Genomic DNA, 22,698 nt, shown 5'->3' on the forward strand with positions numbered 1-22,698 from the left:
TGAAAGAGATGCTCATAAACCGTGTTTCCATTGTTGAAAGATAATCGGTATGTAGCAGTTACATTTTGATGGACTTTTTTCTTTCCAGATAAACTTATGTCACTACACGGAGTAATTGATCTATTATTCAACGGAAACAATGTTCATGAGATGTACTTGAGCTATTTACACAAATTTTTCATTTGCTAGTTGGTTGAATTGGTGATGTCAACCAAAACAGCCAGAGAAAGGATTTTAACCTAGACTCACAAGCTCCATGGAACCTTTCCTTAACCATTCATGTCAAATCTTTAAATCTTTTCATAACTTTTGTGAAATAAAGTTGTGAAATAAATGGTAAATAAAATGTTAAAATAAAACCGTCATTTTGAGGAACTTTTTAATTCACTAAACATATCTCTCTTCTACAGATCTTTTTTTGAAAGATTTGAATTGATATATGCAGTCAGTCATAGATGAGTAGATTTGTTTATGGCGTGCGCATGCGCGTAAAAAAGATGGCCGCCAAAGAATACAATGCATAATACAACTTTTTATGTCTCGATAACTAATTATTTCTGCAAAATTTCAATGCGATTTTCGTATTCAGCGTAGTCGAAAACCGATAAAAATTTTCATTTAAAAGAAAATTGTGGAGGTGGACCTAATCTAAAAAAATACCGATATGTTACATATGTTGGCTTGTTAATATATAGAATTGTATATGGCTTGCCTGTACACAAGTCACACCAAATTAACTCATCCTTTGATTTTAAAGCAAGCATCAACCTTAATGTTTATGTGGAAATTAATATAGTCAAACATATTCTGGTTTAGTGCAACAATCATTTTCTAACATAAAAAGCATGAAAGAATTCTTTTAAAGAATAAAACTAAAGAACATAATCAACTTTCCAGAAAAAAATCAGTTGTCAATCAAAAATATTGATCTGCAGACTTGCATGTTCCCTTTGTATTCTTATGCAGATAACTGAACTAAACTGTGCCAATTGCTTTATTGAAGATTAAAAAATATCAATATTTCACTAAATATGTCACAAAAAATAAAAATTGTATCATCAAAGGACTTATTAGTTATTTCCCAAAATTTTAATAAAATTCATGTAATATTTACAAATTCATAGCATTTTATTTATTATCAAGAAATTTATACTGTCCATCGATTTATTGCAAATCTCTTACAATGTCAAAAAACAGGCAATTGAAGGTTATTGAAAAGCAAAGGATTGTTGCTGGACTCACAGAAGGATTGTTCATCAAAGATTTAGCCATGCAGCTGGGAAGGGATCCAAGAACTTTAGCTTCATTCGTGAACAGAAAGGATAAGGACACCAGGAGACATCTTTCAGATCATGATATTTGGAAAATTTGTAGGGAAGTCAACCGAAATCTAAACAGCACCAGTGTTTCCATTTTTCTAAGAGCTGGAATCACTCAAAGATCTAGGCCTGATGCAGTATGTTTAATGAGATGACAAGGAACATCAAACCTCTTCCAAGGCCTCCATTGAGCAAACATAGAGAAAAACGAATGGCTTGGGCACAGAATTACATGAAAATACATTTCCAACATGTCCTATTTATGGATGAGGCCTGTTCTCTTGACGGTCCAGATAGATGGGCCAAAGTTTGGAACCCTGATCCCTTACAGTTTATCGCTGACAAGGTGTAAACGTCATGTTTTGGATGGGAATCATTGGGAATAAGTTAGTTGGATCATTCAGAGTGCCAGAGCATGTAAAGCTTACCGGCAATGCATACACAGCTTCTCTTTTTTTTTTTTTTATGATAATCATTTGTCGCCATGGCTAGATGACCTATCATTGTCATGTCTCTTTCAGATGATTTTTATTCTTGACAATACACCATCTCATTCTGCTAGGGCAACTGCAGCCTTCCTTGAATCTATGGGCTTCGTTGAAGAAACCTTCATGACCTGGCCACTGTGTTCTCCAGACCTTAATCCCATTGAACATCTCTGATCAATATTAAAAAGAAAAGTTCATGAGAGAGGAGGGCAATTTACTTCAAAGGATACCTTGTGAAGGAAAATAGTTGATGTTGCTAGAGCCAGAACTCCTTTTCAGACCTAACAATTTACTTCCACAGGGTACAAAAAATAGTGGATATGTCAATAAATAATTCACTAGGATAGCTTTTTTATTTGTTGATAGAAAAATATAAAAAATAAAGTTTTCATGATTAGACATTGTATTTTTGCCCTAAAACATTTTAAGAGACCTCCAATAAAGTGGTGGACAGTGGAAATTTTACGATAAAAAATAAAATGCCATAACTTCGTGAATATCGTATGAATTTAAATAAAATTTTGTGAAATAACTAACCTTAAAGCAGTCATTTGATGATACAATTTTAATTTTTTTGTGACGTATCGTGAAATATTGATGTTTTATGAAACTACAATAAAGCAATTAACACAGTTTTATATATAAACCAGAAAAAACTGACACATACTTCTTAAATAACACAAGGGTTGACATGTTATAAAAACAAAATATTTTTATAATGTATATGAAGAAAGAAAAACCCAGGATGAGCAAAATAATTTCCCTGAACAGAAGTTTTGCACCATTTTTATTTTCTTATGATGATTAAAATCGATATAATTGTACTAAACTTTGTTTAGAATCCATATTCTTATTTTGATTAACATTAACAAGACAGTATTTATTATAGATGAATTTCCATTGCTATAACCTAGTGGAATTTATATTTTCTCATGTAAGCACAAGAAAATACTGAGTATACAGGAAATTCATCTGCAATGAATTGTTTACAATAGTTATTAGAAAAATGAATTGAATCATCCATTAAGTTTGGGTTAAATTGTTTCAATCAGGAAAAGTTAGTTTGCAAAGCCAGTAAAATAGAAAAAAAAACCCCCTAAAACAAACCTCTTTCTATTTGCTAGGTATTTCTTTCTCTCTACAGTTACAGTATTTCGTGATATTTCCTTTTGAAGCTATTCCAATTTTTTCAATTCTTTGAATGAAGATATTTTTTTTTTTTAAACATAAAAATAACAAAAAAATTGGACACATATTTTATGTGATTAAATTTATATTGAAAAAATGCTTCAAGAAAACAAATGTTAACTCAACTTTTTCCTTTTGTTTTAATCTTTGTTTTTCCTGGGGATGGGGTATTCTACCGGATGCCAAACATTCTCCCATTAGTTTAGTTACTCCAACCGAGAGATCTTTTTAAGATTCTAACCGTTCCTTTAAGTGCTATTTGTATTTCTTTTGCACTTGGTTCACTGGGTATGTTCGCCAAATAGGTTTTGAAATTCTTTTTTATTAGCCTGGTTGCTCCTATAATGATTGGTATGAATTGATCCCTTAAGATTCCAGTTTCTTGTCATGTCGTACATAAGTCCTTGGTATTTTGTTATTTTCTCCCTCTCTGCTCTGTTAAGGCCAGCATCATTAGGGATGTTTACTTCAACTAGGGTTGCCACATTCTCCTTCTTGTCACATATCCCTATATCAGGCTTAATAGCCCCATGTTCTAGTTATGTAGCTGTTGGTATTTTGTAGTCATAGTAGATAGTGTATGACTTATTTCCAACTGTTCTTTCTGGTGAACATGTTTCTAAGACTTGCTACTACATGGATATTCAGGTTTTTACAGATTTTCTGGTGGAGATATTTACACTCTCCATTGTGTCGCATTGTATCATAGTCGTCCCCTAACACGACTTTAAACTGGATGTCAGGTGGCTCACTACTTCTGTGTGGCAAAATCTGCACTTATTATTGCTGATGCCACTCATTTTTTTTAAAAGCATTGGTTATCAAGCCTTGATCTTGAGAGGCCATTATCATTCTCTCCTGATCATAGTGAAGAGATCCTTTTTTTTCTAAGCCAATCTACAAAGCCTTCTTTATCTATATATTCCTGTGATAGTTCATCCAGGAAATACTTTGCACGCTGTTGGTTAGCCCATTCTTCCAGTTTTCTGCAATGGAAGATCTTAGTGTATTTTTGCCGACTCTTTTGGGCTATTTCTGTTGCGGGCTTGCTTTGTTTCTGTCTCATTTGTAAGACAGTCTTGTGCAAAACGTTTGGCCAGTTTTGTGATTGAAGTAGTTCTACTGGCTTTTTCTCTTGGTGTTCATATACCATTTTCAGGTTTGGATTCTGGGAGCTTATCAGATATTGGCCAGTGCTCACAATAGTGGCTCTGTGTTGATGCTTAATCTCTGACAAACCCATACTTCCTGCTCCCCTTGGTAGATACGGTTTTGGTAGACACTGGTTTCTGTATATAACTCTGTATAATGTTAATATTTTTCCTGTTTTAGTGTCTAGCCTGTTAATTTCTTTCTGCGGCCATTCAACAATACGAAAGCTATATGTCAGCATTGGCAAAGCTAGTTGGTTGATGGCAGTCACTTTGTTTTTGTTTGTCAGTTCTGTTTTGCAAATTTTTCTGACATGGCACACATACTCTTTGCTTATTTTTTCTCCCATTCTGAATTGCATCGTTTTCCTCTATGCCAAGATATTTGTATTTTTCCTGCTCTCATAATAGATTGTGCGTATATTAAAATAAGAAAAATAAAAAGACTTTGCGTTAGATAACCAACAAAAAAAGGGGTCATGTGCCACAAAAATGAACTAAGCAAGCAATAATTAATCTGTACTTATTTTTTTTATGAAACTTCATCTCGTGTAAGCAATTGAGTACTAAAATGATTGAAAATTTTCTTTCAGAGATAAACTTTTTTGACTTTGCGTAACTAATCACTTGACATATTTTTTATTTTCCAGTATTTTTTAGGTGGCAATGGTTTGTTAATGGCTAGCAAAATTGCAACTAATTTTCCTGAAGCTGAGGTAAGTTTTAGTCTATCTACAAAGCATCCATTTGCTTGTATTTTTTTTAATCCTGTACTTTTGCACCTAACTTTATTTCATGCTTTCCAAACCAATTTGAAAAGATCTCATTTGTTTCTTTTATTTTAATTTGATGAATGTTGCTCACTTAATAATAAAATCATTGTGTAAAATACTCGGGTGCATTATAACACCGCAAAAGTGTATGCACATGTGTAGAGAGGACACCATGTGCAGTTTTTGGTGACTTTTCTGAAGCATGATGGTTTTAAAGGATGTAGTGTCTCAAAAGCTAACATTTGATGCAGGCAGTTTGTTACCTACTTCAGCAATTATGAGTGTGAAAAAATGTTTCTGAAAGTCGTGGGAGTGAGTGTTGCTGTTTTCTGATTTTGTCAGTATGTTCACCTATATTACATGCATTACATAAAAAAAGTTGCTTTTCTGGATGGCTTTTTAATGAAGTGGTTTGTAAGTCAGTTGCTAGATATTGGAGCTTCAATAAATCCATGCCAAATGAAGCCAGGCATTCAAAGCATGTTAGAGTATTTGCTTGGTTGCATGCCTCTGAACAGTGACCCCTGTAGCTACTAACTGGGTGTAAAGTCAATTAGCTTCTGTGATTTGACAAGAACTGGTGTCAATTTGGAACTTTGAGAAACACAAAAAATGTCATTAGGTTGAATTAAAAAGAAAATTTCTTATTGTATTTTATATTGGTATTAAAAGCAACTTTAACGTTTTTTAAATGTTTTTTTCATTTTTAAATGTTAAAAAATTGTACGATCTAAAAATGACAGTTATTTTTTTAATTTTGCTGTTTTTTAATATATATATTTTTTTAACTATATTTTAATGGTGTACATTTTTCTTTTGACATGTGAAACTGATTGTGCATTGTTTTGTTTTCTGCTTTCAGAGAATTAAGTATTTAAACAAAAGTTAAATCTTTTTGAAAAAAAATATCCAACATATTAAAATCTTTGACTGCTTCTAGCAAAAAGTAATGTTGTTCAGTATTCAAGTTGATGTTCCTCTCATGAGAGGAACAAGAAAATATGAATATTTGCTGGTTATGTCTCTTTGAGTGAATTTAATTTTTCAATACTTGTCATGAATTGTCCTCATGAGTAATCAAATTTTGTCAATTCTATTTATCATTTTCAATCCTCTCATAATATTCTTCAACATTTAATGACAATCCGTCCATCTTATTAACTATACGAATAAAATGAATTCTCATTTCAAAAATTTAGAACCATATTTTTTATTTAAATTTTTATATTTAAAATGCAATGAATTTAAACTTTCCCTATTTTTTTTTTTTTTTTTTTTTTTTTTAGGTTCAGTATATTGGACCAGTCGGTCCAAAGATCTTGGAATTGATTCCCAAGAGATTGAATATTCCTAAAGAAAGTATCCTTCCTCATGATGAAGTTCATTTGATTCTTGAGTATAAAGTTAATGACATTTGGGGTGATTATGTGACTCCAGTAGCCAATCGTTTCATCACCAGTCATGATGTTTCGAATTCAGAAGCAGCCATGATGGAGATTTTCTTTGAATCTATGGAAACCTATCGGCCTGACCTCATTATTTTTTCTGGACTTCATCTTCTTGACTCTCAAAATCCACACTTCTTCAAGAAACGTATAGAAATGCTGTTGCCACGGTTACAGATGTTGCCTGTATTTGTGCCTATTCACTTGGAATTAGCCAGTATGGCTAATGTAGAATTTGTTGGTTTAGTTCTGGAAAAAGTGAGTATCTTTCTTTTGTTTAAATCTGTGTTTTCCAACTTTTTTTGTGGTTGTGATCCTAAATCTAGTCTTTATCTGAAATGGTGGCTTGAATTGTATTGATAAATTTAATCATTTGATGTTATACTTGCAAAATATTTGAGATTTTGTATTTCAGTTTTATATTTACTAGCAAAATAAAATGCAATAAATTTCAAACGGGACTGAAAAATAAAAATTTTCACAAAAATAAGATTTTCTTCCATGGTTAGCAATAAGTTTTTAGTCCTTATTCAAAATTCTCCCTCATGAAAAAATAAAAATAAAGAAAAATTTGTATGATATACATACCTTTGACAGAAAGAAAATATTGTTCACCAAAAATCACGTAATTTAATCAAGATGTTTTATTTTTCTAAAGAAAAGCACATTTGAACAAATTTGATTTTTCACAATGCCTCTTCTCTCCAAGTTAATAACCTTTTAAAATCTTGCAAGTTTGTATTATTTGCAGTTATCTCCTTTCTTCCTTTAAACTGTTTTTAAGATGGCTATGAGATTATCTCTCGTAGTTTAGCTATAAAGTTTGATTTTCTTTAAAAAATAAAACTATTTGTGATCGATTTACTTGCTTTTTGGAACATGATATTTTCTTTATACAAATTTTTGTTTATTTTTTAATATGGCGGAAATTCTAGACAAACACGAAATTTTTCATGCTTTGTTGATAAATGAGTCTCACAAAGTGTGTAAACTGAAAGATTAATAACAAAGTAAAAGAGAAGTGAAAAGAAAGATTAGAGAGAAGAAAAGGAAAGACGATAAGGATGAAAAAAAAACTTGACATTCTATACAGCATTATTTTTTTTTTTTTGTAAAATAATTTTCTTTTTAATTTTTATTACTATGTTGCAGGGCCGAATGTCAGTGACAATCGACCCTACAACTAAAAGATGACACAGGCGAGAAAAAAAAAACGACAATGGTAAAGAAGAGATGACAAACAGTAGGTACCATCATGAATGAACATAAATCCATTCAGGTTTATTTTCCAAAAAGAAACTGAATGGTGCTAAGAGGTCTCAGGCTGAGGGTTGGAGTCCAGCTGGTGTTTGAATTGGCATGGCTACGAGGTCATCGCCAGTGGCTACAGGGAACACGTGCTGGCTTGAGAAGCTGGACTGCTGGGAATCGAGCACGTCTAGGGGGTGAGTGGCTGTGACTGTTGCTACTGGGTTCAGCTATCAAGTGGGTTGATGGTGAGAGGCTGCTGGGAATCGAGCGAATGGTCGCGGCTGCTGCTACTGGGTTTGGCTGTTGTCAGGAAGGTAGTCTGAACTCTTCTGTGTGGATATGACTGCTGCTGAGTTGAGTTGGTCCACTGACGGGCCCAATCTTGCCGTACGCCAATCTAGCCACAACTGACCGCTTGTTGAAAAGAAATGCTGTATTTATACTCTTCCGGCGGACGTAGTTGTAGACACCGAGGCTTGCAGCGCTGGTCGTCATTTTCATTTTGATTTGCGTTTTTGTCTTTAAAGTACTGTATGGAGTCATCTGTTCGAGGTTTATATTCATGTGTCATATCAAATTGAAGCTGGAAAAGTTGTTCCTAGCAGGAATTGTACTATTCAGTTCCAGAGGATAATTATTCATGTTGAAGTACTTGTCAAAGGATCATCAGCTGTGATTTTTTTGTTTTGAATTGAGATTCTTTTTTGGTGAGCACTTTCTTTTGGTGGCAACTGCGACAACTATTTTTTCCAGAAATTTCTTTATTCATTTTATCCTTGTATAGAACACCAGCAATTTCACAAAAGATCTATCATAATAACATAATTTTAAATTTGGTGAACCACTAAGTTTGGGGAAAAGAAAAATTTCTAAATAGAAACAATTATTCAGTGTATTTAAAATTTAATCTAAATTGATTTCATTCCATTTGGCTTCCTTTTCCTTCTCCTCCTCCTCCTTCACTTCTTGTACTGGGTTCTCCTGATTCTGAGTTTGCTTAAAATTTCATGATCCCAATGCTTTGCAGCACACTAGTTTGGAGTTTATGGTTATGACAACATGTTTGATGTTGTAATTTATACTTAACTAAAAGTAGATGCATTCAGTTTTTCTAGAGAATTATACTAGTAAACCATAGAGTAACTAGTTAGCAGCAGTGATGGTAAGAAACTAGGGAATAGCAAATACTGAAAATGACTGCATAACTCCTATTACGTTATATTATGACTGGATGATGTCACATTTATGTACTTGTATTTATTTCCAGATTAATTTATTAAGATTAAGCTCCTCCTTAAATTTATCTACATGATTATTTAAGTGAATCAGACACTCATACATTCGTTTTTATTGTATATATAAAGGATAATATATACACAATTTTAAACTTATATTGAAAATACTTGTGACCCATTGGGTCAAAATCACTAGCACCATTTATTCTTCTTTAATTTCACTTGTGAATTCATAAACTGACATTCTTCTTGCATAACTAAAACTAATAACCCTCTTTACTTTGTTGTCATTATATATATATATATATATATATATTTAGTAATGTGATTGATATTTATTGATATTATATATCTAAATTACAACGAGCACTTTTTCTTTCCCTGTATTTTAATTAAACTAGTAATTTTACTATTACATTAAAATACACTCTGCTCTTTAGACTATTGTTCTAATCTCCTTTAATGATGACATTGGAAAATGAATTGTCCTTTCTCTAAATACTCATAGTGACATTAAGAAATAGTAGAAACTGATTAAATCAACAAAGTGGAAAGTACCAAGAGAAGTAAATGGATTAATAAGAAAGTAAGCTTTGCAATTAATTATAAGTTACAGCTAATTTGAACAATTAAAACAATTTTTTTTCAAATTTATCTCCATCCCAGAACTATTAAGCATATAATTTGTTTTATTAAAATTATAAAAGAGCATTAATGAAACTGTTCACATTTAGTAAAATGATAGCTAAAAGATTTTATTTTAGTAAGTGATTACATCTCTTGAAGCAAAGTTACTTACCATGGATCAAATAAAGAATTCAGTTTGAAATTAAATTTTGTATAGGTTCCAGAGTTTGACAAAAATTTCCAAGTTTGAAAAGATGCATTTGAAAGTCAGAGGTTACATTGTGTAAAACATTGTGTAGAAAATAACAACCAAGATAAGAATAGTAATCTGAATAATCCAAACAAGACAAAATATATATAACCTTTATTGAACAAACAAATCCCAAAACTAATTTTTTTTCATACATTGGGTAGTCAAGTAAATGCAGTTATATCCCTTAAATCAGTTACCTATCTTGGGTAAATCTTAAACAACCCGACAACCTGCTTTTAGTGATGGGTGAAAGTTGTTTACTTTCTATAATATATATATTTTGTATGGCCTGTTTTATCTCGTGGAGCAGTGTGTATTGTTGCACCATGTAAAAGTGAAAGCCAAGAAAGTAATGTGGCTGATGAATAATTGGTGCTTATGCGGATAAAAACACGGATGAAAATTGCGTTCCCAATAAAAACGATTTTGATATATTAGGTTGATACAAAAACAATGTCGTTTTTTGACATGAAGTTGAACGTCAAAAAAACTTAATGTTTATATATCAAGCAAAAATAATTTTATCATAAATTATTGTTTTCGAAAGCCATTCTTAACTTGCGGAAAGAAGGGAGGAATTTCATATATTATCTAGGTATATGATATCTTATAATTATCTCCCTTATTTTAGGTAACTCTTCACAAGGGCCATGGTGATTCATACAAACTAAGATAAAATTGATTTTTAGCTTTTAATTAAATTTCTACTTGATAATTTTTCTTAATTTTTGGTAAGGATACTTCTTTTTGTGTGATATGCATATCAAAGAGTTTTTATTTGGAATTTTAATCCTACTTTTAGTCCAGCTCGTTTGACTTGTTTATTTAGTGATTTCCATTCTGTTTTGATACGTCATTGTAATACAGCTTCCTATTCCAGTAACTTGTTTCCAAATACTACAACCTTGTGAAACTGTTTTCCTACTGACCGTTTTCCTCCTACCTATAGCGTTCTTTTCTAGACTAAGACTTATATTATCTCCTGTCTTTGTCATTTTTCATTCTTGTCAGCTCCTTATATCAAGTAGCTTCATATGTGATGTAACCGTCTTGAGGGAGTGATGTTGCTCCCCATTGGGGTGATTGAGATCCCCCCCTAAACCCTGAGGGAGGCGGGGTAAATATGCTGAGATTGTCTGTTGAATGTTAACTGAATCCCAGACAGCGGCAGGCAAGTGACTTATTAAAAGGGATGAGAATTGTACTTGGAGAAAAACAGGCATAAATTTTATTCTTTAAAAAATGCAAGGACAGGAAATGCCAGAATAATGTGGAGATGAAACCAGACCTATGCTGGCCTGAACAACACCTGTTCAGACAATGGCTTTCTGAATGACAGGATTTGACCCATTTTTTTCTCAGGTTTTGAAGACAGTGGATGGATTGCTAAATTGCACACACGCAAAATGACTGGGGATTTCCCTCTTGACGTATTGAATTTTGGTTGATTCAGCGGATTGCCAGACCCCCAACCCGTGACCTTAGTATAAGAGCACATATTTAGTTCGGAAGAGACAGATTGAAGCCAATTCTTGAAAAAGACACCCGCTTCCAGAATGCCCAGACTCCCTTCATCTATCCTGACCGCCAACCAGTGGGCGAAGAATAAGACATTTTGAGAACTTCATGTTTTTGGTGAACTGAATTATGTACATATGTAAAAAGCCTGTAACTTTGGTGAAATTAACTTTTCATAGTTAGAAAATCTGACCCTGTCTTTCCTTTCCGGCACACATGCAAAGCTTTATTTTTGCTTTTCAGCAGAAATCAACACGGAGCTGAGATCCTGAGCAACTTTTGTGAAGCTCTCCCCGAAGATGATCACGAGCCACAGTTTCCGATGAGGCTAGAGGTCAGTTGCTGACCTGAGCACAGGAGTCCTGTCACAATATGTTGTATTGAGCGATTTCTATAAAGAAACAAAAAAAACAACTCTTATGTCATCTGATAGCATCTATACCATATAGACTGTCTGTCATAAATAGATATAAATAGTAAGTCACAATAAAGAGGATAAAGAGAGAAAATATAGGCATCATAAAATGTAGTCTTGAAACATTTTTTTCTTATTTTCTTATGCCAATATCTTTGCTACTATTCCTCAGGTAATACCTATGATTGCCTCCCTTGGTTTGAATGAAGAAGAATTGGCGTTGTTGTCATATGTTGGTAAAGGTCCTCACACTGAATCTGGTCCAACACTTAAAGTAAGTTGACTATCTTCTTCTTCTTTTTTTTTTTTTGTTTTAAATGTAAAAATGTATTTAAATTTAGTCATAAAACACTTGCCTCTGATGGAGTATGATTCTATTTGGTCCTAGGAAGCTATCTTACCAGGCATTATCTCCTATTTCAAGAGGGAGGATAAATTTCTTGTTGGTTGTCCGAGGTATCTCTATCAAGGAATACTGACAGGTTGGATCATAATAACTTTTTAATTTAAATATTTTAAGCTGGTTTCCGTAGCTGGGAGGGGGGGAAAAAATAAACATTTGAGCAGAGTTCCTTCCCTTGAACTTATTATCAACTGGTTCAATTTTTTTTTTATAATGGCAACGTTTGAGCAGATACAAGTAAAGCCTTCACAAAATATGTCTTAAATAAGTATTTTTAATTATAACATTAAATGACAACTTTTTAAAAATATTTCTTTCTCTATTGGCGTTACATCTTGCTTTTGCTCGATGTTGAAAGTAATAGGCGATTCCTTTCTTTACATTTTTAGTAGGAGTTTAAGTTTAGATACTGTCCATTGGAAGTTGGCTTTCGATATACAGATAACCTAAACCCATGGCTGGTGCGAGTTATCAGATTAGAGCTCACATGGTCTAGTAGGTCCTGGATATAACCTTAAACTATATCTGATGGTGAGGCCCCAGCTTGCGGGCTTTGGGGAGTGTGGAGCCACCCCTTAATTACCATTGCTCCCAGGTCCACCCTGACCTGGAGTGGTAGTACCTGTTAGGGTCCTAACTATGGGTTAAATAGAAACCGACTTGAAAAAATATATATTCTATTAAAAAATTTATCTTCAAAATCACTGGATTGGCCATTAAATAACCTGAAAAGGGTTGATATGCCGTAAAACAAAAACAGCCAACCACATGGTCTAGTAATGTTTGAACATCATCCTGATCAGGCCAGTGTATGACCCATTTGGTGAAATTCAGTTGTAAAAGTTACATTCTTGAAGGTTTAGGGTTCAGTCCTTAGTGCGGGCAACCCAAAATTACAATTGCGAATTACTTAGGACTTCTACTCATTGAAATTTCCTACTGGAAAATGGTTTTACCAACAGATAAAGTACCTGTGAACTATTGGGTCACAACCATGATTTATTTTATTTGAAAATTCATAAACTCTGACATACCATCTGTAAAAAATTAAATATCCAGTGTAGCAACAAGTCCTGGGAACATCAACCTGAAAAACAGTTGAAAATGACTTATATACCATACATTACGACCATGTAATCCCTACAGCTTAAAAATGCTGCTGTGAAATCTGACATAGTTATATGAAATAAGTCGGAAAGAGTGGCAACCTTGGTTGAAGTGAGTGTCCCTAATGATGGAGGTCTGAACAGAGCTGAAAGAGAGAAACAGACCGAGGTCTCATGTATGATATTAAAAGAAACTGGAATCTTAAGGCGATATCAATCATACCACTTATTATAGGTGCTACCTAACTAATATCCCTAGTGAACCAAATGCAAAAGAGATCCAGACAATTGCACTTCCCCATACCAAAGGAAGAAAATTTAAAAAAAAAAAAAAAAAATTAAGACGTTTTTCTTGCATAACTAAAAATTAATAAGTCTCTTTATTACTATATTATCTTTATCATTATTATTCTTTATTGTTTTTGTTATTATGTAGAAGTATGAAACATTTTTTATTATATATGAATACTAGTAGGGATATCCAACATTGATTGATTGCCTACACTAGTTATGGACTCCACTGCAGTGTACCAGGAGGAAGCTTCACATGCCTTCCCACAGTGACTTAGTTCACAATACATTGTAGTCTATATTTCACTGTAGAGAATCTACTATTGACTTTATAAAATCATCTGTAAATAATGGCTTCACTTAAATTTAAAATGCAAAAATCAAGTATCATGTTCCAATTGTGTTCTAAAAAAAAACATTCATTTCGAATGCACCCGTCTTATAAAATAACCTACTGTTGATTTTATAGGCTGGACTTTTCTGCTTGTGTGGTAATAAAACTTCTCGAATGCGTGTGTGATATTAGGTTGTATAAAATTGTTGACTTTGATCAAAATCGGACTTCCTTCTTTAATCAGATATTTTCGATTATCATCAAACGCATTCTGATACAAAACCTATGCAAGAATGTGCCTAGATACATCAAGTATATTCGTGTGAAATTTCAAAAAAATTAGCCTAACCATTTCTGAATCTCTAGGGAACAAACTCTCATACACAAACACAAAGTTCCTTTTATATAATAGTAGAGATTATAATTTTGTATTATTCTCATATATAAGTAAAGAAATGTGTGTGTTTGCGATATGTATAAGCAAACTTATGTAAATTGGATGACAATGTTAAAATTATCTTTTGGTTGTATCAACATAATGAGATGTGTTGTAATAGAAATACATAACTGAGAGAGAGACATAGGTGACTTTTCAGTTAATTACATATTATACCTAGTCAGAACAATTGAGTTTTTTTTTTTTTTTCAAATATAACTTGATCTCAGAACTGAAGTATATTTTAACATGTATTTTGTGTGGTTAAATTATATAGGCACAAAGCTTTAGTGAAGCAAACTCAAATTTAGTATAATAATTTATTAAATGCAATTGTTATGTCTTATTGCTTGTCACAATTCAAGTTGTAATATTGTATCAAAACGAAGATAAAGTCATGTTAAAATAAGTGGCATAAAATTCGAGTGATGGTACTATTTATTATTAATATTACAATGGTGGATATATATGAGTGGTATAGCGAAGCCACAGGAGAGACAACCAAGAAAAAAAAAACAATCAAAATTCATCTGATTGCAGCAAAACTGAAGCTGGTCTGCCAGGACACACACACACACACACACATATATATAAAACCAATAAAATATGTCCAAATTTGCCTACATTCAGCCGAATCCCCAAACAACTTTTCTATGGGGAACTCAGCCAGGGAAAGCGGAATGCAGGGGGCCCAAAAGAAACGATATAAAGACTGTCTGAGAACGTCCCTAAAAGACTTTGACATCAGACCACAGTCTTGGGAGAGTCGCGCTGCTAAACGTTCGGCCTGGCGTTGCGTCATCAGCCTAGGAGCCGACAGGGCAGAGAATCAACGCATGACACACGACCAGCAGAAGCGCAAGAGGAGGAAGGAGAGAGCTGCTGGTTCACAGCCTGCCGATACCGCCTTCACGTGTCCAGAGTGTGGAAGAGTCTGCCGAGCACGGATTGGCCTCATCAGCCATCTCAGGACCCACAAACCCCTGACGCCGAACTGATTGATACCTTGGTCATCGTCGACTTCGACGGACGAGCAAGAAGAAGAAGATATATATATATATATATATATATACACACACACATACAAATGTAGGCAAATTTGGACATATTTTATTGGTTTTAAAATATAGGTTCTTTTTTACCAATTGTCAAAAAATATTAACCATAGAATAGTACTATAATCTTCAAAAAGCCTTCAAATTTTCATGTAGTTTCGTCCCAAAGAACAAAGATATAAGCATTTCAATATTCAATTTGGCTACATGTATGTGTGTGTGTATCTATATATATATATATATATATATATATATATATATCTCCATCCATAGATATGCCATATTTTTGAGCAATTTTATAAGTTCCATATCTCTGTGACTATTGGTCAGAATTTAACAAATGAAGACTCTGAAAGGTAATGACATGAATTGTGTAGTGCACTATATGACATTTGCCTTTAATGTCCTAAATCATCCAGAGTCTATTTTTGGCACTTTTTTTTAACCTTTTAGAAATAAGCAACCAATTATTAGATTTTTACAAACTAAGGTTTTTTTAAACAGCCTTTAGCTTAATTTATGTAATAGTAAGTGTAAACTTTGCCCTTTATGTCATGCATATAGAGGAACGTTCATTTTTTCCTAACTTTTTGTAAAATTTATATACCCCATTTCACAGTCATAAAATGTTTTTCTGCTTTTTTCATATGAATTACAAAATATCTGATATTCCCTTAATCCCTATGGCCTGTTGGAGGGGAGACTAAAACTTGCTGCTATGATTTCAAATGATCTGAAATAACAGCAAGAGGAGACTTGATTCCAAACTTCCATTATATTATTTAAAATTTCTTTATATTATTCTCTTTTCTATTTATATCAGATACATACCAATGATAAATATTTTTCATAAGTTATATCTCCCCTCTTTGGATAGGGTATGATTATGAATATCTCCAGTATCAAATAATCCTTAACCGCTGTGAAATTTATTTTGTGTATTAAAACCAAAGAGGGGAGATATGATACATGAGAAATATTTATCATTGGTATGTATCTGATATAAATATGAAAAAGAATAATAAAATTAAAAAAAAAAATAATGGAAGTTTAAAATCAAATATCCCCTTGCTAGTGTTTCAGATAATTTGAAATCATATTAGCAATTTTTATTCTTCCCTCCATTGAGGCCAGAGGTTTTGGGGGGATATAAGATATTTGTATGTGTGTGTGTGTGTAATTAGAGATGTGCCGATTACCGATTAATCGACCTTCGATAATTGTCCATTTACCAATTAATGGGCCAACTAATAGGTCTTCTAATGCCAATTTATCAACAAATTTTGTCATAAATGATACTAATATTAAAATGTTGTAAACGAAGACAAGTTAACTCCCTTTTTTGCTTGCCAGTGAAAATTTATCGCAGAGACCTGCGTTTTCTACACCATATCAAATAAGACATGGCAAGCTGTTAAAATATAGGCTTTTACAACTGAACTGAATTTGAGGCAAATAGATGTAAGCATATGGAAAATTTCCCTTTCTCTTTCTATTGAATTATAATTTTGTACTGTCAAAGAAAATTATTATTTCATCTTTGTTTTCATGGTGAGAAATTGATCAGTAAATTGCGACAATGTGCAAATTGAAAATCAAACATTCTTCATCAGTCATACTATTGTTCCACATTTATATTTTTATTTTTCTGGTTTAAATAATCTATATTTTATTGAGATTAATTACTAATTACATATCAGACATAAGTAATTTAAATACGTAAAAAGTTAATTTGATATTAACAACTTTAAACCATTATGACAACCAGTTTCTGGAAGTATTTTGATGTCAAACCCAAGACAAAGAATACAGCTGCCTGCAAGTTATGTCAAACCATCACATCAAAGAGTGGCAAATCAGCAAAAACTGTTACGACTAATATGTGAAACCATCTTAAGAAAAAGAAGTACAATGAATATTCAGGAAGGGACATTCAAGGAACAAATGATTGAGAACGACGCGTCTCCAGCAAAACACCAAATTATTATAGAATCAATATTGGCCAAAAATAAAGTTTTGGATATTAAAAATCACAGGTCACAATAGATCCATTATCTGATAAGAGAAATAATTGCTGTTGATATTCAATCATATTCTGTATGTTCTGATGTTAGATTTAAAAGGCTTATTGCCAAACTTTGTTCAAATTACAGCATTCCATCCAAAAAGTACTCCACTGCAAAATAATTTTCTGATATATTTACAAAAATAAAACAAAAAATCAATTGTCTCTTGCTGAAATTAGCAGCTCTTCATGGACTACAGATACTTGGACAGCTACAACAGATAATACTCCCTTGTTTAACAAGTCATTGGCTTTCAAATAACTTTGAACAGTTCAGAGTTGTGCTTAGTGCTGTTCCATTTCCTGGTACACAAACAGGTAAAGTGAAGAATTGCACAATGTTCTTAATGAATATGAAATCATCAATAAAGTTTTTTTTAGTCTTGTGAGATTCAGGAGCAAATAAGGTTGCTGGTGTCAGGGAATGTGGTTTAGAATCACTATTATGCTTCATACATACATTGCAACTCTCAATAAATGACTCATTATTTTCGCAACAGGCTGTTAAGGCAATCATTACAACTAACAGAAATATAATCTTTCAATTTAATCACTCTCCATTAGCAATTTGCAAATTAACTAAAATACAGAATCAGCTTAATTTGGAGAAACACAAACTCATTCAAGAGGTGACCACATGGAGGAATATAACATGCTAAAACGAAATTTAGAACAATGAAAAGCTCTTGTAATGTATACTGTTGATAAGATTCCTACCTTAACACTTTACCAATGCGAACTTGTTCTAAAAAATTGTCTAGTTACTAAGTTCATTTGAAGAAATAACCAAAGAAGCAAGTCACAGAATGTCAACCATATTGATGATAATACCTTCAATTTTAGCTTCGAGGTTATTTCTTTCAAAAGTTGTTCAATCAAATTCTGATATTTTTTAATTTAGTGCAATCCTTACCACTGTTGAACAGTTCAATGATTCAATGGATACAAAATTTTCATCCTATCTAAATGATAAAACCTTATGTGTGACTCCTTTCCTAGATCCAAGATTAAAATTTAAATTTCAAAAGAATGACAGAAAACACTCTTAAGAATTGGATTCTACATCTTCTACTTTCTACTGATGATACATTTGTCAAGCTCTGTTGAGGGTCAAGAAGTAAAGTTAAAATAAAACTATCTTTTTCAAGCCTATTTGAATTAACTTCAAATAAACCTACAGTAATAAATCGAAGGTAGAAGTGGAATTAAACATGGAAACTGCAACTACAATAGAAAAACAAGAATCACAATTTAAACTCAAAAGGAGTAAATCTGTCCTGCTTAAGTGCACAAAAGAACAATTATTATGAAGCTTTACCACTAATCGTAAGAGGTGATTCCATTTCAGGGGTGGAAGAAGACACAGGAAACCTTACCACTACTGAGTAAACTGGCTTCAAAATATTTAAGCACACTACTTTCATCTGTGGAGAGTGAGAGGCTCTTTAGTACAGGTAGTAATGCTTATGTATCTATGAGGAACAGGCTAGTTCCTTAGAATGGAGAAACTCTAATGTTGCTATATTACAACTTAACAATTTTGAATGCTGAGGAGACGATGAGAGCAGATGAGGCAGGCAGTAAGAATAGAAGAGGAAGTAGAGCAGGTGCAGGACTTCAGCTTATAGTTATTCACTTAAAGAATTACAATTTGTACTTTGTAGTTGGTTTGTAATTTCTTTTCTCTTATCTAATTGTTTAATTATATTTGTTTAAGAATTGGAAATTATACTTTGTATTTTGTAATTTTATTTAATAAAAGAAAAAAACTATAATTGTGGGCAAGATACTTAACAAATGTTAAGTTAGTAGTTACTATTTAAATGTGGTGAACCTATCTGATGAGTCTCTTGGCAGTGATGAAATGTTTAAATTTAATAGGAAAGAGAAAAGTAATTAATCGGCTGATTAATCAGCCAATCGGCCAATTACCAATTAATCGGCAAAGTAGCCAATTAGGCTATTACCGATTACCTGCTGATTAATCAGTACACACCTTTATATATATATATTACATAAGCTGAGATTATGGTTTAACTTAAAAGCTCTTTGAGTCTGGCTTTGAAAATTTGATGAGATAGTTTCAAAAATTTTTCTCACTTTTTAATTTTTTATTTTTTGTTTATCCAGGTTTCCGATGGGTCCACTCCTAACAACCAACCTGAAATCCATAAAGTCTCTGATATTATCCTTTGGCTTCTCAAAAATTATGGTTTCTCTAGAAAAAGTTTTGTGGAATCCCGCCTCACCCGTGTCCATTTTCATTCGCTAACCTACCATATTGTTGGCACTGTACCTGAGGCTTGGACTAACAGTGAGTCGGCTGTTGCAGCCGGCACTGAAGTAGCTGGTCGACAGGCGTGTAACCTCGAACAACTTGAATCTGACAAAGTGGAACTAAAAATCCCGAAGACTTTTCGATTACATTCCAAAGATGAAAAATTACGCGAAATTGATGAGAAACGACCTGTGATCTCATGGGACGTCGATGGTTACCATTTTGTATTCAGTCCCGTCCTTGTATGTCGACATCCAATCAAAACAGTTGGTCTTGGAGATGCTATTTCATCAACAGGCTTAATGTATTCTCAGTTCTTACCTAAATATCGGTTGTGAAATTGTTTATACATATAATATATTTAATATTGTGATTTGTATTAAAAAAAAAACTATTTTTTTTTTTTTTTTTTTTTTTAAATGTTTCGGCATTAATTGAACCAGCCCCTCCTCTCCTTAGCGAACAATATCGATAATGATAACCATTTTAACGATTGACAAATTAGTGTTTATGATTTGAATCAAACTTTTTTTAAATGTGTATTAAAGATTCTGTTAAGTATGTGTCAAATTTTGCCAAATTGCAATTTGCCCTTATAATACTGTAAGGGTGGCTGAGCAACACCACATTGTCCCTTGCTGGGATGCCATCTGCTCGGAAAAAATGTTCCCTGTATTGTCTGCTCCTGCTTTTGATCAGGTATGTTGTCGTGAAGAGGAACATCTTTCAGAATATGCCGTCCCGTCTGACTGATACATTGTTTGCCCAGTTGCAGTTGAATAATTTGGAATGATGGTCTGACCATTAATGGCTTGATCAAAGAATGATCAGTACCAGAGAGTTTGAATGGCTCCTTCAATATATTTTATTGTAAAACTTACAGAATTATTATGGCCAGTTTATCCACTTGACCCACGTTTTTATATATGATGATCTCTTGTTTGAAATTAACATTCTGACCTTCACTTACAGAACATATGCCTTTCCTATCAAAGCCATTGTTATTCCTCCCCTTCCATACACACATGCACGCACACACACTTGACTTAATGAAATTTCTAATCTTTTCTTCCAATCTCAAGTTATTAACATTTTTGGAGCCTGTGGGAAAATGACCTTGTTTTGAAAATGTTAAAAAAAATTCTCAAGAAAAAGTCTTACTCTTTAAATTTTTTTTATTAATCTTTTATTTTACTTTTTATATAATTTTTTCAATTAAAAAAAATTTTTGTGCAATGTTTTGAAAAATTTTTTTAAAATTGAAAAATAAAAAAATTGAAGATTAATAAAAACATTTTATTTTATTAAATTTTTTTTTTTTTTTTTTTTTTTTTTTGCAATGTTCAAAAAATTCAATTTAGGTGATTATCAAAATTTAATAGATGACTTCCATGTCCAAAGACAAAGTTTTTATGTAAAGTTGCTCACAGATTTTTGACAAAGTATGAGATCCTTTACAGAAATAGTTAAAAAAAAACAAAAACAAAAAAAAAACCTAAAATTGTAACTATATATTAGAATTTTTTTTTTTTATTAGTTTAAATGAAATTTGCTCAACTTTTGAGATTTTACCTCTGCTTTAAATTTCATTAAAATCAGATATAAAAATAAATTTGTGAGGAGGAAGTGATGTTCATGCTCTCTCAAAGTCTCTTAGGAAAAAAGAAGATTCATTTCTATCAAATTCAAAGTGTCTACTTTTTATAGACTACACATTAGTTAGCGGACAAATACATATCTTGTATACGTCCTACAACAAATAGGCATTAGCATTTAAAGACATTATGTATAGCTTTTGTACTCCTAAAAGGCAAGATCTCATGCAACATTTTTTATTTTCTTTTAAATGTTGATAAAAATTTCTAGGAATTCTTTTTGATGAGGTGTAACAAATTGTATGAAAGGAATGTAAAATTCATTGTGTAGGAATGAGATTTCTAAGGACCCTACCATGGGTTAACGCTGCACTTGAAGTATATTTTACTATTTTAGAGTGTTGCTGTTTTTACATAAGATTATTATTTATTTAATTGTGATGCAATCCCATTAATATTAATAATTTCCAAATAGCAGTTCTGAAGATTTCTTTATCAATATGTAGAAGGGTAGTGGTGGTAGTAGTAAATCTTTCTCTAATAAATAACACTCCCTGTATTGGTCCATCACCATCAATTTTTAAAGAAATAAAGATACTATTAAGTTCTGGTAGAACCTTTATGTAAGGCAGACATGCTCTAATTTTATATTACATATAAAAAAATCTATTTTATCATTTTTGGGAAATTACTTTTCTTTGATTGTTTTGATTATTAGTTTTGATTTCTTTGTGTAAATTATTTTTCTTTGATTGTTTATTAGTTTTGATTATTAGTTTTGATGTCTTGTGTAAATTATTTTTCTTTGATTGTTTATTAGTTTTGATTATTAGTTTTGATGTCTTGTGTAAATTATTTTTCTTTGATTGTTTATTAGTTTTGATTATTAGTTTTGATTTCTTTGTGTAAATTATTTTTCTTTGATTGTTTATTAGTTTTGATTATTAGTTTTGATGTCTTGTGTAAATTACTTTTCTTTGATTGTTTATTAGTTTTGATTATTAGTTTTCATGTCTTGTGTAAATTATTTTTCTTTATTGTTTATTAGTTTGGATTTCTTGTGTAAATTATTTTTCTTTGATTGTTTATTAGTTTTGATTATTAGTTTTGATGTCTTGTGTAAATTATTTTTCTTTGATTGTTTATTAGTTTTGATTATTAGTTTTGATTTCTTGTGTAAATTATTTTTCCTTTTCTTTTACATTCCTTTTTATTTTTGGATTAATTTTTTGGTACAATTCAAAAAAATCATTTTTAAACAGTACCTTCACTTTTGTCTTTCTCAATATTTTAAGATTTAATATTAATAGTAATTTCAGGAAAGAAATTTATTAATTATTTCATTAATTAATTAATAATCAAATGGATTAATATTTTGTTATAGAATCAGATATTACTGAGAAAAATGATCTTTCAGCATTGGGAAGAAGAAAGATTGCATTTTTTAATTTTTTTCGTGAGGAACTGCTTAT

The 22,698-nt window shown here is 32.0% G+C and overlaps 1 protein-coding gene across 1 annotated transcript in view; it reads left to right on the forward strand.

The window, feature by feature from the left end:
* Positions 1-20,102, forward strand: part of LOC145292047 (ADP-dependent glucokinase-like) — a 57,034-nt gene extending 36,932 nt beyond the window's left edge. Inside the window, exons 3-6 of the mRNA XM_080138071.1 lie at positions 4,797-4,862; positions 6,206-6,622; positions 11,836-11,937; positions 19,484-20,102. Coding sequence (XP_079994197.1) covers positions 4,797-4,862; positions 6,206-6,622; positions 11,836-11,937; positions 19,484-19,969 — 1,071 coding nt within the window. The 3' untranslated portion in view covers positions 19,970-20,102. The remainder of the gene's footprint in view (positions 1-4,796; positions 4,863-6,205; positions 6,623-11,835; positions 11,938-19,483) is intronic.
* Positions 20,103-22,698: the final 2,596 nt, after the last annotated feature.

The sequence above is a fragment of the Euprymna scolopes genome, chromosome 13 (assembly GCF_053919585.1).
Source record: "Euprymna scolopes isolate OS-2025 chromosome 13, ASM5391958v1, whole genome shotgun sequence".
Taxonomy (NCBI): Eukaryota; Metazoa; Mollusca; class Cephalopoda; order Sepiida; family Sepiolidae; genus Euprymna; species Euprymna scolopes.